The sequence below is a fragment of the Spermophilus citellus genome, assembly GCF_964194105.1.
Source record: "Spermophilus citellus genome assembly, chromosome: 10".
In the NCBI taxonomy this organism is placed as follows: domain Eukaryota; kingdom Metazoa; phylum Chordata; class Mammalia; order Rodentia; family Sciuridae; genus Spermophilus; species Spermophilus citellus.
In genome coordinates, this window is record NC_138197.1 from 59,418,714 (window position 1) to 59,434,290 (window position 15,577).

At 33.6% G+C, this 15,577-nt stretch overlaps 1 protein-coding gene across 1 annotated transcript in view; it reads right to left on the bottom strand.

The window, feature by feature from the left end:
* CPNE8 (copine 8) overlaps positions 1-15,577 on the bottom strand; it is a 205,492-nt gene that overhangs the window by 3,806 nt on the left and 186,109 nt on the right. Inside the window, exons 17-19 of the mRNA XM_081311441.1 lie at positions 11,634-11,736; positions 9,860-9,917; positions 5,653-5,726 (exon numbers count right to left, since the gene is read on the bottom strand). Of these exons, the coding sequence (XP_081167567.1) occupies positions 5,653-5,726; positions 9,860-9,917; positions 11,634-11,736 (235 nt within the window). The remainder of the gene's footprint in view (positions 1-5,652; positions 5,727-9,859; positions 9,918-11,633; positions 11,737-15,577) is intronic.

Consider the following 15,577-nt stretch of genomic DNA (forward strand, 5'->3'; position numbering starts at 1 on the left):
CACTTGTTTTTTTTTCATCTTACTAGCAGGTGTTATAGAATCTATAGGTTTTTAAAATTGAAGTAAATTAAAATTCATTTCAGACTTTTATGATTCTCTAGAATGTCACAACTATAGGTTCCCAGCCACTGTTCTCACATCTCACACACTTATACAGATTTGTAAAGTCTCCTTATAAATGATGGGTAAGAAAGAAACCCTACTTTTCAACCAAGCATGGGAATATGTATCTCATATAATTTAGGCATATCAGCTGGGGTCATAGACTCTAATGTGCCACTTGAGCCCGAGGTTGAGAATTGCTGTCCCAGCAAGTCACTGTCCTCCACAGAAGCACATTTCATCCTACATATATGTGGGGAGTAGAAAAAGAAGTTGGAAACTTTCTCCTCACTAACCTAAATGATCTATATCTTTTCCAAAGGAACATTCAATTTTTCAGTCCACTCTATAAGTGAGAAATGAAAATGGCAAATGACTCTTCGTTTCCTTTACCTCTTATTAGTGTCATATTTTATAGTTTTCATGATGAAATATGCCCTCATTTTTCTTGGAAGATGGATCATGGCCTTCTACCATTAGAGATTCATACTCAACTACTCAGGCCACTCTTTATTTTCTCTTTCAACCTCATTTCTGAGTCCTCAACTTGGGGACTTCTTGTTCAAAAAAATTCCCACACATTTGTGGCTGCAGGTTGACCATGAATTCAGCTGGACCCTTAAAACATTCAAATTAAATAATAAATAAATAAATAGAGAAATTTTCACTCTTCAATAATTTATTACATTCATATGATAAATATCAATAAATGCATTATGTATACAAATATGGTACCCTTTATACTCTACATCCTTTTCTCAAAATCCACAAGTATAAGGAAAACATTCCACATGGCTGCTCTAATGGCTGGCTTTGCCTGTTTGTGAAAACAAGTTGGAATTAGTTCGGGCAAATGGGCTTTTAGTTGCTGTTCTGCTCAATTTTGTTTGATTGTTCCTACTGTGCAGAGCTCCATTAGTGATTTTCAAGTCTAAGCCTTCAAGGTTATTATTCTCCTTTTAATGGAAAATATGATTTAAATATAATTTTTCAGGAAATGATATGCTGGTCAGCAACTGCATGCAGCTAGCAATAATGGCATTGAGTTATACACAATGGTCAATCCACAGCACAAACAAACAAACAAATAAAAAGCCTTTGCATATATTGACTTGAGGAAATAACTCACTTAAGTTTTAGAATAACAACCACAGGAACTCATCTTGCTTACTGTTTATATTATAGTCATATGAAATTGAATCCCAAGGCAATGAGACATAATCACTCATGAGATTCACTACATGTGTCAAGGTACAGATACTTGAAATGGTGACAAACAAGTGCCTTCCCATCACACTGTGCCAACACACTAGCCGATGATAATAATTGATATTGATATTGATATTAGTGTATTTACTGAGCAACTCTTCAGTGAAAGGACTTCTGCTAAGGGATTTTTAGTATAATACCTCATTTAATTTTCACAAGTGTCTATCCATATTTTAAATTTACATAAGAGGAAACTGAAACTCAAGACGGTTTAATTAACTCACCTCTCAGACAGTAACAAGTGTCATTATTTGAACCTAAATTAATCCAACTCTGATCCATTATCTACTATAGGAATCTGAAAAAGGGAATAGATCCCAATAATGTTTAGAATTTTGCTTTTTAAGGGAGTAGGCATGTTATCATAGAATACAGGTTTGGGAATCAGAATGGTGTTGGAAATCTCGACCTATCAATTTATGACTTAAGCAACCTGGCATAGTTGTTTAGCTTCCCAACTTAGGCCACAGTTTCTTTATGTGCAAGAGAATGTAGGCAAAAAGGAACTAGCATGTTTAGGAGGATATAAGATGATACGGGAACAAAGTGAAGAAGAGGAAACTAGTTCAGGTGTGAGAGTGAGGGTAAGACAGAGGGAAATTTTAAAATGGAAGATTTCCATCAGTACAGATGAGGCAAATGACATCAGAGGTAAAATGACAACAGAATAAGAGTAAATATTATGAAATTATGTGGTATAAGTACAGTTAATTTGTCTACATAAAATCTAGTATGTTTGTGTGTGTATTTAGCTGAAGAGGAAAACTGGGGTCAGGTCATAGAGACTCTTAAATGCTATGTTGATGTTTTAGAATCAAAGTCATACAGAATACTTCAGAATATTACAATCAGATATATTAGAATTAAATCCAGATTCCACTTCTTGTTAGCTGTGTGATTATGGACAAGAGAAAATTGAACTCATTTTTTTTTTCTTTTGTAAAATATAGTAATCCAAGTACCTGTTTCATAAAGCTAATTAAGGAGGGAGTTATGTAATGCTGTACCAAGACCAGCACATAAAGCATGTCAGAGTTAGAAATTTCTACTATGAGAAGAAGCTGTTGAAGATTTGATGTAAAAATAAATACCCAATCTACTATCCTTGACTCCCTTGAGTCTCTGCTGAACCTCAACTACATATTATTTGTAGTCCTAGGCTTTTGTTTGTTTATGAGAGAAATCTGTTTTATTTGTGGTTTATTTAACATGATTAGCTTCAAAATGTAAGAAATGGAAAGAAGAGAAAAAAATAAAGGAGTCTAAATGGACCCTGTTCTCTGGTAATAGTTTAGCTAGTTTGTTTATAGATATTTTCTGGCCAAGAGGAGATGGACAATATTAAGGGAAGATTGACAATATTATCCTAGATGTGCCCCTGCAACCTCAATATTCTAAATATTCAAAAATGCTTCTATTCTTGAAAATAACTCATTTAAAGCAGTTTACAAAGGCTGGGAGAACATGGACAGCTTTGAAGGTGGAATATTTAACCTTATTCAAGATGTGAGACAAGATGCCAGTTCTTCAACATAATGTAAATGTTTGGCTTGCTTACTATTTTGAAAAGGTCAATCCCCATTGAGGAACATCTCTGTGAAATTAGGAAGAGTGCATAAAATCTCCTTAACTGAATAATGAAATGTAAAACAAGATGTCCCTTGTCATTAGGAGGCTCCTCATTTGCTGGCTGTACTGTAATTTCCTGTCCATGTCTCTAAGAATGCCCTACTCTTTCAGCTCAGTGTTTTGTGGCAGAATCCTTCAAGTCATTGCCTATATCCCCAGGTATGTTCAAAACCTTTGGAAATCCCGGTATCATTGAAGGACTAGTTATAAGGATTCTGATTATCAAGAACAGGAAACTTAAATAATTACACTAACATATGTCTATGCTGGTAGACAACAAGTATTTTATGTTTTTACTTCTTCTGAGACTCATCATGGGAAGAGCGAAGATGAAGGAACTTGAGTTCACACACAATGAAACAAAGGTCACTAGAGATTTACTGGCTTCTTCAAGATTGTGTCAAAATTGTACTTTCACAGATATATGGGTCCTATCTTAATATTCTACTCAATGGAGTAAATCCACTGAGAGCCTCGTTGCATAATAAAGGGCATTGTTTTTATAAATGCAAGCAGGCATAACTCTTTGTTATCACTCACATATCAATTCTTTTAAAGAAAATCTTAGTGATATGAACAATCTTGACTACTTCCTGGGGGAGGAAGTAGTACACTAAGTTTCTCTCAAGCATCATCTAGAAGGAACTATGAGATATAAGGTGTCCCTTGCTAATTTCATAACAATGCATCACAACAGCAACATGACACTTTCTAAATGACTTCAAATTCATACTTCCCTCTGGTAATGTGATTTCTTGGAAACTGTGAGCCGGACATTACAGAAAGCTTTTAGATAAAGTGTGTAATTACTTGGACTTATAATTATACTGATGAGGTTGGTGAATAATTATATGTTTATGAAAAAACACCATGAGATTCTTAAGTACATGACATCAACACGTCATCTTTCTCAGATGCTTTTAGTCTATAATCATTTATTGTATATCTGTGTGCTTTTTACTTTACCAATTATGTTAGAGTGGAAGTTTAAATCATATTTAATTATTTTTAAAAAAACTTATATGGTTGTTTCTGTTTTAAAATTTAATTTTACTAATTAATGCAAAAGTGTTTTTTTAATCTTTAGGAACATTATTTACTCTTTACATGATCATATTCATAAATTGATTATAAACTAACATTATTTTCTCTTTCACTATATTAATCATTTTTGTTGTTTTTAGTGACTTCTATTTCAGAAATATATTTTATGTAAGTCATCTCACTTAATTTTCACAATGCTATTTGCCTTGCAGAACACTGAAATTTTGAGAGTTTATCCAATTATCACAAGTCAGGATTTGAACCAAATTCTGAATGATTCCAAATTATATTCTCTGAATAGCTCTAATATAGGTAAATATATAAGTTTGATTATTTTGGAGATAATACTGAAGTCCATTGTTTGTTCATCCAAAAACTTCTATATACTGTGCTTAAATAATACTAAGACCCTCTTCATTTCCTAGTTAAAAGATGTGCTTCAAAGCCTTTTCCCCTTTGCATAACCTAAAAAGTATGGACACTCTAAAATATGCAACTGTTTAGTTGAATTAACTCCTTGCTTTCAGTTATAAATTTTAGCTGAATCTTTGATTATTGAATGTTTTAATTCTATTCACTCCCCAAATAGTATTCAGCAGTTATTTCTTTTTTTTATTTTTTAAAAATACAAGACAGTGGAATGCATTACAATTCTTATTACACATATAGAGCACAATTTTTCATGTCTTTGTATATAAAGTATGTTCATGCCAATTCATGTCTTTATACATGTACTTTGTTTTTTTTGCGTTACAATTATTATTACACATATATACCACAATTTTCATATCTCTGTATGTATATAAATTAGGTTATTTCTTAATTCTAACATTTTATATGTAAAACTTATGACTATAACATATTGTTATATATTTTATACACACATATTACATATATGTAATTTTAAGATCTATTTCTCCACTTTCCTTACTATAATCTATGGGGAAAATGTGACAATAATTATAATCTTTTTGTAACTATTTTATTTGTACATTTTTTACTATGTTTACTTAATCTGGATATATGTCAGCTGTTTTGAAACACTTAGTTTTTCCTGAGGACTAAAGAATGAATAGACAGGCATCATTTAAAAGACTGTTATGTTTCTAGCTTTTGATTTTACTAAAAGTCACAATGATGTTTTCTGAAAATAGTAAAGTAGGAAAAACACTTATTAGTAATTCCACTTATACCAATGAACCTGAAGGAGGAGAAATACTTAATATAACATCTCACAGAGAATTAACCAACTTAATTAAACAGAATCTAAAATTTCTGATTTCAATGTAAGTAAGTTGCTTATTTTAAATTAGAGCAGACATGGGCTCTTCACAATGAACAAAACATAATTTTTGCTTAGTTTCTCCCCCGCCTTCTCTCTTTTTTTGGGGGTACCAGAGATTGAACTCTGGGATACTTGGCCACTGAGCCACATCCCCAGCTCTATTTTGTATTTTATTTAGAGACAGGGTCTCACTGAGTTGCTTAGTGCCTCACTTTTGCTGAGACTGGCTTTGGAATCATGAACCTCCTGCCTTAGCCTCCCCTCAGCCACTGAGATTACAACCATGCACCACTGCACCTGGCAATTTTTGCTTAGTTTCTTACCTGCACAATGTCCCTTTCGGCATATTTTCCTCTGGAGGAGACTCTTACATCATCACCATCCAATTCAACCATTGCTTCAAAATAAAATACACTCAATGATTTATTCAGTATATTTTTATCAAAATTTAAAACTATAGACAGTAAGATATCAGTATATATATGTACACAGCAATATGTTCTATGTAATGACAGTAAGCCTGCCACCTTCATCTCTTCATTTATTTCTCCCACAAAACATGACTGAGTATACCACTTTTTGATAAAAGCAAGACAAGACCTTGAATGCCCTTTCAGAGATAGGCAGAGCCAGTACATTCAGGAACAGTCTTTGGGTCCATCTCTCTCTCCTACAGGTTCTAAACTTTAGTTACATGCTTTTATGACTGATTGGGCAAGTAATATTAGCCCATTAAATTTTAATTTTTCTTTCCAATTTAATAAATTTGGCAGCAATTTTAGAATTCTGGATGCCAAGTTAAACTGCATTCTCATTGGAACTACAACGAAGCTATATGTCCACATTGCCCAATTTTTACTTTATAAATAAATTACAAAATAAAGTGACATTTTATCAGTCTTTATACTGATTGGATAGTTCGGTTTTTAGAAAGTTTGTTTTGTTGTTATTGGTGGTGGTGAAGAAGTAATTTCAGCATTGCATAGATCAGCTGGTATTTGGAAATGCTGTGATACAATGGGGCAGCTGGTGGCACAGAATGCCATGCTGCGATTAAGAACATTTTCCAGAGTTTATTAAGTTTTCAGTGAGAATTTTCTAAATAATTAATTACATGAGGGATGCTAATTTGTGCTTAAAGTATAATTCTATTACTTATAATTCATTTTGTATTCACATGACATTCACCAGACTCCAGAGAGCCACTTGCAATTATGTTTGCCTCTTTACCCCCCAAAACAAAATAGTGCTCAGTCAGAATACAATAATCCAGTGATAATCTAGGTCTCACCTTCCACAGTCCTCTACAATATCTATCGGTCTTTGAGAATGTTTCATTGTCATTAATGAAGACAACGACATAACTCAGGTAATCCATATAAGGATGAGATCTTATTAAGCATATCTTTCTTTTCAACGTGCCCTTTGGGTTAAAAGGTTTCAGGCAGCAAGAGCTGGAGGCTCTGCATTTGAGAGAAGGAGAAGGGATGGTGTGCAAGTAGTGAGGGGCCACATCCACTCTTCAGGTTTTCAGACCATCTTATTCTCAAGGAGGCAGAGATTATGAGTCCCATTCCCTACAGGTATCCCAGCCCAGAAAGAGGTGCAGGAGAGACAGACCTGCACTTCTTTCTAGCCATGAGAGAAAATGAATTTAGAATCCCTTCTATTTAGTCCTTCCCCAACTTTCATCAAAGCTGATGGCCAGATGCCACTTTAAGTTTACTCTTTGACTGTCTTTTAAGGATAAAGAAACCATATTTGGAGGAATCATTTTTTATTAATGAAGGTGCTTTATATTGGAGAGGAAAGTCACCAAGGAAAATTACAAAGAGCATTTAAAACTATTCTTATTAAAATATAGAAATGGCTGGGTGCAGTGACACATGCCTGTAATCCCCTTGGCTTGGGAGGCTGAGGCAGGAGGATCATGAGTTCAAAGCCAGCCTCAGCAACTTAGCGAGGCCCTAAGCAACTCAGCAAGACTCTGTCTCTAAATAAAATATATAAAATAAGCTGGAGATGTAGCCCAGTGGTTAAGCAGCCCTGAGTTCAATCCTGAGTGCACGTGCACACCCCGCCCCCCCCCACATATATACACATTGCACACACATATGTATAAATGAATGAGAATATTCACTAATCTAATAGTTTATTCTTATTTCCTCTCTTCTCAAGAACAGATAGAAAATTTTGCATTTCTTGTTCATGCCAACCATGTCTTTCTGATTAAAACTGTGTAAATGTAGACTTATGTGATTAACAGATATAATCTGCAATTTGGATTTCATTCTTTACTTTCCTGGATTATATATATGAAATGTAAATTTATTCTATGGTAGATTTCAAAGTTCCAAAAGAGGATCTTCTGATAGGATAGCAGTAATCTGACTGTAAGTCAGAGATTTTTCTATATTATGCATTATTGTCTCCTAACAGGATAGTTGACTTTTCTAGTACTCTTGAGTATCCTGAAAGTTTTCCATCCTATTAAAAGTTATTTCTGGTGAAAATAGAAACCAGGTGTTGCATGATACTAATTCCATATTCACATGTTCCCCAGGGAAAGTTTCAGTCTAATTTCCTGGAGGGGATTCTACTTGGAAGGTAACTTCCCTTTCTATCTGTAACCACCACATTCTGAGAGAGGAGTGAGTCATAAGATTACTAAGATTAGGAGAAAGAAATAAACTTGACTTCCCCTATCCTTGGAATAAATGTAGTTTCTCCTACAGAATGTTTACCAGCTAAAGTTCTACCCCATCAGGAGATCTGCAGATAACAATGAGGTCATTTAATCTAAAGGTAATGGAAAGTCCAACTCTGTTCACAGGATCACCCCATATCTCAAATTCTGCATTGCTGGTAATATAAGCTGATATGCTGGTCTGAGTGATGCCTGAATATTTTTTTTTTCCAATTAGTTCAGAATCAGGGAGGGAAATGATGAATTATACCTCAAAACATAACAAATTCATTGGGAACAAAAGAAAAAAGAAGATAAATAGATGTGGCTGTGGGATGAGGGTAGTGTCCAGATGGTTGTACCTGCTGTTCTTCATAGAAATACATGACCAAAAATATCAGGAAAGTGCTTTGTAGTCATGCACCATGTGTGGGGGTTCTTGAACAAGAAGATGGGACTGAGGTTGACTATCATGGAGGTCATACACTTAACAGCAAAATTCTATAGGTGTCTGGAGACCTGAGATGTACCCATGAGTGGTGAGTCATTTAGAGCTAAAAGCAAACAGTAGCTGAAGAAAAAATGAGTTTAGTCCAGCAATCAGCAATGTTTGTGAATCACAGTCCATCACTGATTACTGCACGTTATCAGGTGCACAAGCATCGAAAAGAAGGCATTCCTAGCTCCAGAGAGGTGTTTCAAATTCACGCCTGAAGTACTATGTAAGCTGATGCAAACACTGAGAGAAAATATTAGCAGAAGCAGTAGCAGTCAGGACTAAATGACTTTTGCTTTAGAAACTGTAAGATAACGATCATGAAAAGGATGATCTGTCAAGCAAAAAATCTAAGGGAATCCAAAGTCAGCCAGATAGCTTTGCCCCTTGTGCTGTATCAGAGACTGACAGATCAGCCCTATCCTTAGGCAGGGAGTCTGCTGGTTAAACAAGAATCACCCGGTCATAATCATACTCAAATGAGCCACATATGTGCCTAATTTAACCAGTAACTTACCAAGGATGGTTCCAAACATTCTAAAAGTATTTTCATTTCCAAAGTCCCGAGCTAAATAAATAGCCATTGTTAATAAAAATACTAGAACCACGTGAATGTTCTATGGTCAGGATATTGTTCAGCACAGTTTCCTAAAAGGAATTCACCAGATGACTAGAAACAGATTATGCCTAGTTTACCCAGATCACTAGTTACAAAACACCTGTAACTTAATTGACATTTGAATGAGGCCAGGGTCCACAAAGAAAACCACTCATGAGCCAATTTAGCATAATCATCTAAGGTCTCATTAAATTTCAACTGGTCAGTTCCAATTCGTTTTACTTTGCTCTTTCACATGACAGCACTTCTCTATTTATAAAACTAATGTCTATCAACAAACCAGGGTCTGGAAACTTATTAAATCAACATATTATGCTTATTTAACATTTCTTTTCACAACTTGATGATTTATTAATTTAGCGCTTATCCTTAAAGGTTTTTAGTGAACTCAGAATGTGTTTTGCCTCGGGAACCAAAACTCAATTTATCACCCTGTCAGTCTTAAATATTATTTTGAGGTATAAACTATCGCTCATGAAATGGTAAGCTACATGTTGAATTAATCTGAAAATTAGGGAGAGAATGTCCTATTTGGAAGATGGTACCTTTTACTTTGTTTACCTTAACAGACATCATCATGAACTGTCTATTTTTATGTTTACCTGGAAATTTTATCCAAACCCAAACAACCACATCCTTCTACAAAGGAAAAAACAATAAAAGTCTATGAGCTTGACATATCAAACTCAATAGATTTCCAAGGAATGCTATTGCAATTTTACTACTTACCATCAAATTCAGCTGGTCCAACACCCACTATAATGATTGACATTGGAAGTTTTGAGGCCTTTGGAAAAAATAACACAATTAGCTTTCAATTGAGAAACTTAGTTATTAAGAAGAAGAAAATAATATTCTGAATTTGATTTGATGTTTTCACAGATGTTCGTTAACACAGTTTTTAAACGTATCCAAAATTATTAATAGAATGATATACTTGATTCCACTCTTATCCTTTCCAAACTCTCTAAGTATGCTAACCCAGTAGAGCATTCTTCAGGAATAACCAGCTCTATACAAAACCAAGGAACGTATACTTTCATTGCTATTTTCAGCCAAAATCTTTCTAAGCTGATGTTGGGTGTCTTCAGTTGGTTTTTCATTTTCTTTCTCCTCCCTGGATCTATCAGTTGCTAAGGGATGGGGGAAACCAAATCATTGCCAGATTCATGAAATAGTACTACCATATTTTACTTCATTTATACCAAAGGTTAGAAAAAGCCATTTTCACAGTAAATGAGGAAAAAAAATGATCACTATAGAAAATAATTTTCAGAATTCTTAATTTATGTATTAAATATCCAGGAAATTGTGAGGGATACTCAATGCTTGATGTTTTTCCATCATTTGTATTACTTAATTTATATTATCACCTTAAATATTTAAATGGCAAGAAGATGAGATCCAGCAACAGATAGATGGCACTCTATAGCAAACACATTTTCAGTCTTAAGGTCAATAAATTATGAATAATTGTTTCTCAGTGCATCATGTCCAATTAGTTAAACCCTAAATTATTAAGTCCATATTTTAAAGTGCAAACTAATGCCGCTGATGAAAGCATCAAGGAAGTAGATAAATTCCAAGCATGTCTAGTTAAAAACACATAAACAAAAAATTGTCTGCCTTTACCACCTTTTTGTATGTTTGTTTTTTTCTAAGAAAATCTATAAAGCATTTGATTTTCCCCACATGTAACTGTTTTTTTTCTTACACCAAACAGTTGTATTTCTCTTTTATTAAAACTAATTTTTCATTAAATGTCTACATTGTGCCAATCATTGCTAAGCCTAGGTGTAGAAGGTGAGTAAAAGTGGATACGATTTAATAGATTATCATCCAGTAAATAAAGACTTCTATAGACAATTTAGAACAGAACTGGGCACAGTGGTATGTGCCTGTAATCAAAATAACTTGGAAGGCTGAGGAAGGAGGATTGAAAGATAAAGTCCAGCCTTAGCAACTTAGCAAGATCCTGTCTCCAAATGAGAAATAAAAAGGACTGGAGATGTAGCTCAGTGGTAAATCATCCCTAGGTTCAACCCCCAGTACTATAAAATTTTTTTTATATAGTAATAGAAACTAAACATACAATTAAGAATTAAAATGAGGATGGTTTTTAAATCAAGCCCAGTTCTATAGAATTAGACAGCACAATTCTGTAACTGGAATGCAAATGTTATGAAATAATCTTTACAAGTCATAACACTGCATACAATTATATCAACTAACAGAGGTAAATACACTAACACACATTAAGCTAATACTGCTACTTTCTATTTTCAAGGCAAGAATTTTGTGCCAGTTGAACTATTTACCCAGACGTGTCCTTATGGATCAATGGTAAAGATATACATGAATTACCTGGATAAGGTTAAGAATACAATCTGCTGCAAAGGTATGGGCATATTATTTCACTGTTATGTCACCTAAAATAGATTCTGTTCTCAACCTAAGGGGCCCCATGCTATTCCTTAGCCCAAGACTCCAGATCCCTACTCACATTAACTATGGACTCCTTGGTTTGAGCCATGTCAGAGATAACACCGTCTGTCACAATCAGGAGCACAAAATACTGGGAACCATCCTTCACAGAAGAAGCATATCTGTAAAATTAAGGAATACTATGGTAAATAAAACATTCTATCTCCATATGATGGTTGCTAAATAACAACAGTAAACAAACCTTTTAATCTTGAGAAAATATTTAGACATGTTAGAAGTCTGCACAATGCAAACTCTTGTGAAAACACTTTTCTGAAATAACACAGTGGAATAACAGCAACATTAGTGCCTGCCGGCACACAAAAATATACGAATGCCTTAGAAGTTTGTTTTTAATAAAAATTTTACTAAGATGAGGGCTGGTTTAGCACAATGGGATACACAAGGGTTTTGGAAATAGACTTGCCCTGACTAAGCAACATATTATGATCTTCAATAAATTATGTGAGCTGTCTGAACTGTATTTTGTTATCTTGAAAAATCAGATAATAACAGATCTCTATATTGTTGGATGAAGTAATAAAGAATTGCATGTATGGTACTCAATATATAATAAAATTCGATGTTATAATAAAATAAATATAATAATAAAATGATTTCTGTTTGGAACAATATAGAGGTGATGATTGCACAAACATTGTGAACATACTAAATACCTTTAAAATGTACACCTTAAAATGGTTAATTTTATAGAATAGAAATTTCACCTCAATAAAAAAATGTAATAGAAGAAATGCCTTTTGACATACCCACAGTTCAAGTTCTTAATACACACGTAATTGATGAAAATGGGAAAAAAATTATAATATGGAAAAAATTACATGTAGAATAATTACATTCTAGTGCTTAAAGTTTATCAGAATTCTCACCAAATAATAACTCAGAGGCAGATTTTATGAATTTGCTACATTTTACTATATTTCTTCTTTTCCTGTTCTTCATTCTAGATTCGTAGTCAATATTGTCAACTAGATAATTTGTATGAGTTCTGTGCCTGACCGGTATGCAATCCATGTCCAGTAACAAGCAAACACTCACTGGTCCTTGTAAGAGACATATAGTGAACAGGAAAACTATGGTCCAAGTTTCTAAAAAATTATCAGAATCACTGAATTAAAAAAAACTCCATTGACTGGCCAATGAAATTCCTTCCAATCTGTTTGAACAGGTTGCGGGACAGACAAATAGCACATCATCCCAGTGAACAATATTTTTCTTGGACTGGAGAGTTAGCAACCATATGAATAAAAAAAATATATTTACTAGTTTCTTAGGTGGTGCTACTGAAACTAATATGTATGCATGCTTCTAATAAAATGACGGGTAACTTTCTGGACTGATGAAGAGAATATGAACAACTGATGCTGAGTGTTAAGGAAGGTGCATTAATTTGATTGTGCTACAACCAATGGGAAACAATCCAAAGCAGTTAGGAACCTACTTAATATTTTTATGAAATCTCACAACACTCAGGAATTCAATTTTTACTATTTAAATAGCAGCATTTTTAAAAGCATTCTTACTAGCCCTAATTCTGAAACATGGGAGTGTAATTAAAGGAAGGTTAGAAATAGTAGTGGTGAATTTTTACCAGGTTCAAAAATAATACAGAAAATTGAATATTAAGTCGACATGACATCAAAAATACCACTTCAAGTAACTTAGCTGACTTTCTTTTGATTCACCAGTATATATGCCTAAGAGGAGATCATATTCATATTCTCCCCATTCATAGGGGAGAGCAACTGAAGCAGATCATAGTAAACTGGGAATTTCTCTTAAATTTGTTATTTATCTTACAAATGCATAGGAATTTTGCACTTATAGTATATATGCAATTGTACTGATGCTTTATATTTCTTAACTTTGAGGAACACTTATGCTGTAGAAAGATGCACTCATTTTATTATGTGGGTCCTTCCACCACTAAATATATTTGACCTAAGAATAAATTACATTATTTTATATAAAAGCATCCAATCCATTTGAGTCTTTATCAGCAGCATAAGTCAATATTTTAAAACTATTTATTGTTTCTATGGCATTTGCCCTATGCAGTGGTATACTGTTCCACTTTGTAAGTAAATCTAAATTTTATACAAATACAATGTTGTACTACCACTTCTTCTAATTTAGCCTTTTATTTTAAAAGTATTACTTAGTATTTCTTAAATATGTACTTAATATGCTACAGAACTGTATGAAGTAGAAAGACTATGCTGGCCACACCTGGATTCCTCTTCCAGGAGGTGACACAGATACATGGATTGGCAGAACAGATCATATTTTAAAGGTCTTGTTCTGGGCAGAACAGATCATATTTTAAAGGAAGCTTGTTCCTTAACAGAACCTGATGATTAATCATTCAGTAAACACATAATTAAAACTTGCATTAAAAGTCACCTCACTGCCTTTTCTCAAACATAGCCAATCTATAATTTACATATTAATATTACCATGATCAATCTGAGAGAAAAGCTAGCTTTGTCAGGGTTGAGGAATTTAAACATATTTCTTTGGAGTTTCTGTCCAAGTTTCTAGAATTGTTCACATAAAAGCTCAGAAACTGTTGGCTCATTTTTGTGAAACATTATTTCAACTTATTATTAGTTCACAGGAATGGAGAGGGCATGAAGACAAGTTAAGAAACTGGCTCAGGAATGTTTTACTTAAGGAACTCAATTATGACTTATACAATGGATTGAATCTTCCTACTATCCAGTAAAGGAATGCAAACATTTAAATATTTCAAAACAAAGGAACTGTAAATTTTATGCTAACAAGTCATCACCCCAAATTACTTTTGCCTGTGTAATGAAATGACCAAATACATCCACAAAGACAGGTAGCCTTGCTTCAGTTCCTTTTGTATCTTTACCTCTGTAGCAGTGACAAAATGGTTTAAAGAGGCAAGATGTCAGAACAGACTGGAGTTGAAGTCAGACTATTTAGGTTGGAATTTTAGCTCCACCATACTTAGCCACTTACCATACCCACTTGATTATTGGTACCATAGGAAAAATAACACTACTGTAATCTCCTAGAGTTATTATGAAGATTAAAAGAAATAATCCATATTGCAGCACTGAGATAATGCACGGGCTCAATAGTGATTGTTTAGATTTTATTATTATTGATCATATGGAAGAAATAAAATAGACTACACTCTATAAATTAATTTAGAAATTCCAAAATAAAAATGTCATTTTTTTGAAGAATGAAAATTAATTTTGACTGATTATCTAGATTCTTCAGTGTTCTCAAGTACCAGGATTGAACCCAGGGACATTTAACCAGTGAGTCACATCCCCAGCCCTTTTTATTTTTTATTTTGAGACAGGATCTTGATAAATTGCTTAGGGCCTCACTAAGTTGTTGAGGTGGCTTTGAACTTGTGATCCTCCTGTCTTACTCTCCTGAGCCTGTGGGATTATAGCTGTGTGCCACCACACTCAGCTAGATCCCTCTTTTAAAAACAGAAATGCCTCAAAACAAGTAATTTATTAAGCACTGGAAACAAATGGCTAAAAGGAAACAATGAATATATCTATGTCAAGTGAAGAAAATGGAGAAATTTTATGGTAGTCTGGAAATATATTTGATATTTTCACTGGTATATTTATTTTTGAAGTATTAAGTTGTTAAAAATATACCAGTACATAATATTCATCTCAGAAAATTTAAAATTGATATAAAATTTTAGATGAATCAAAACTTTTGAAAAAATAAGAATGGAAATGTGTTACCATAGCCAAGAAGAAACTGTGATTAATCATGGGATAGTTAAAACTACATTTTATTCAAACCGCATATATACCTACACATAATATCCTTCATATTTTCTCTCTACTGTTATCAATTAATGAAATTTAAACATCATAACAAATATTAAGCACTTAGTAAGGTCATTATATGGAAGCCCCCCAAATTATTTCTCCAATT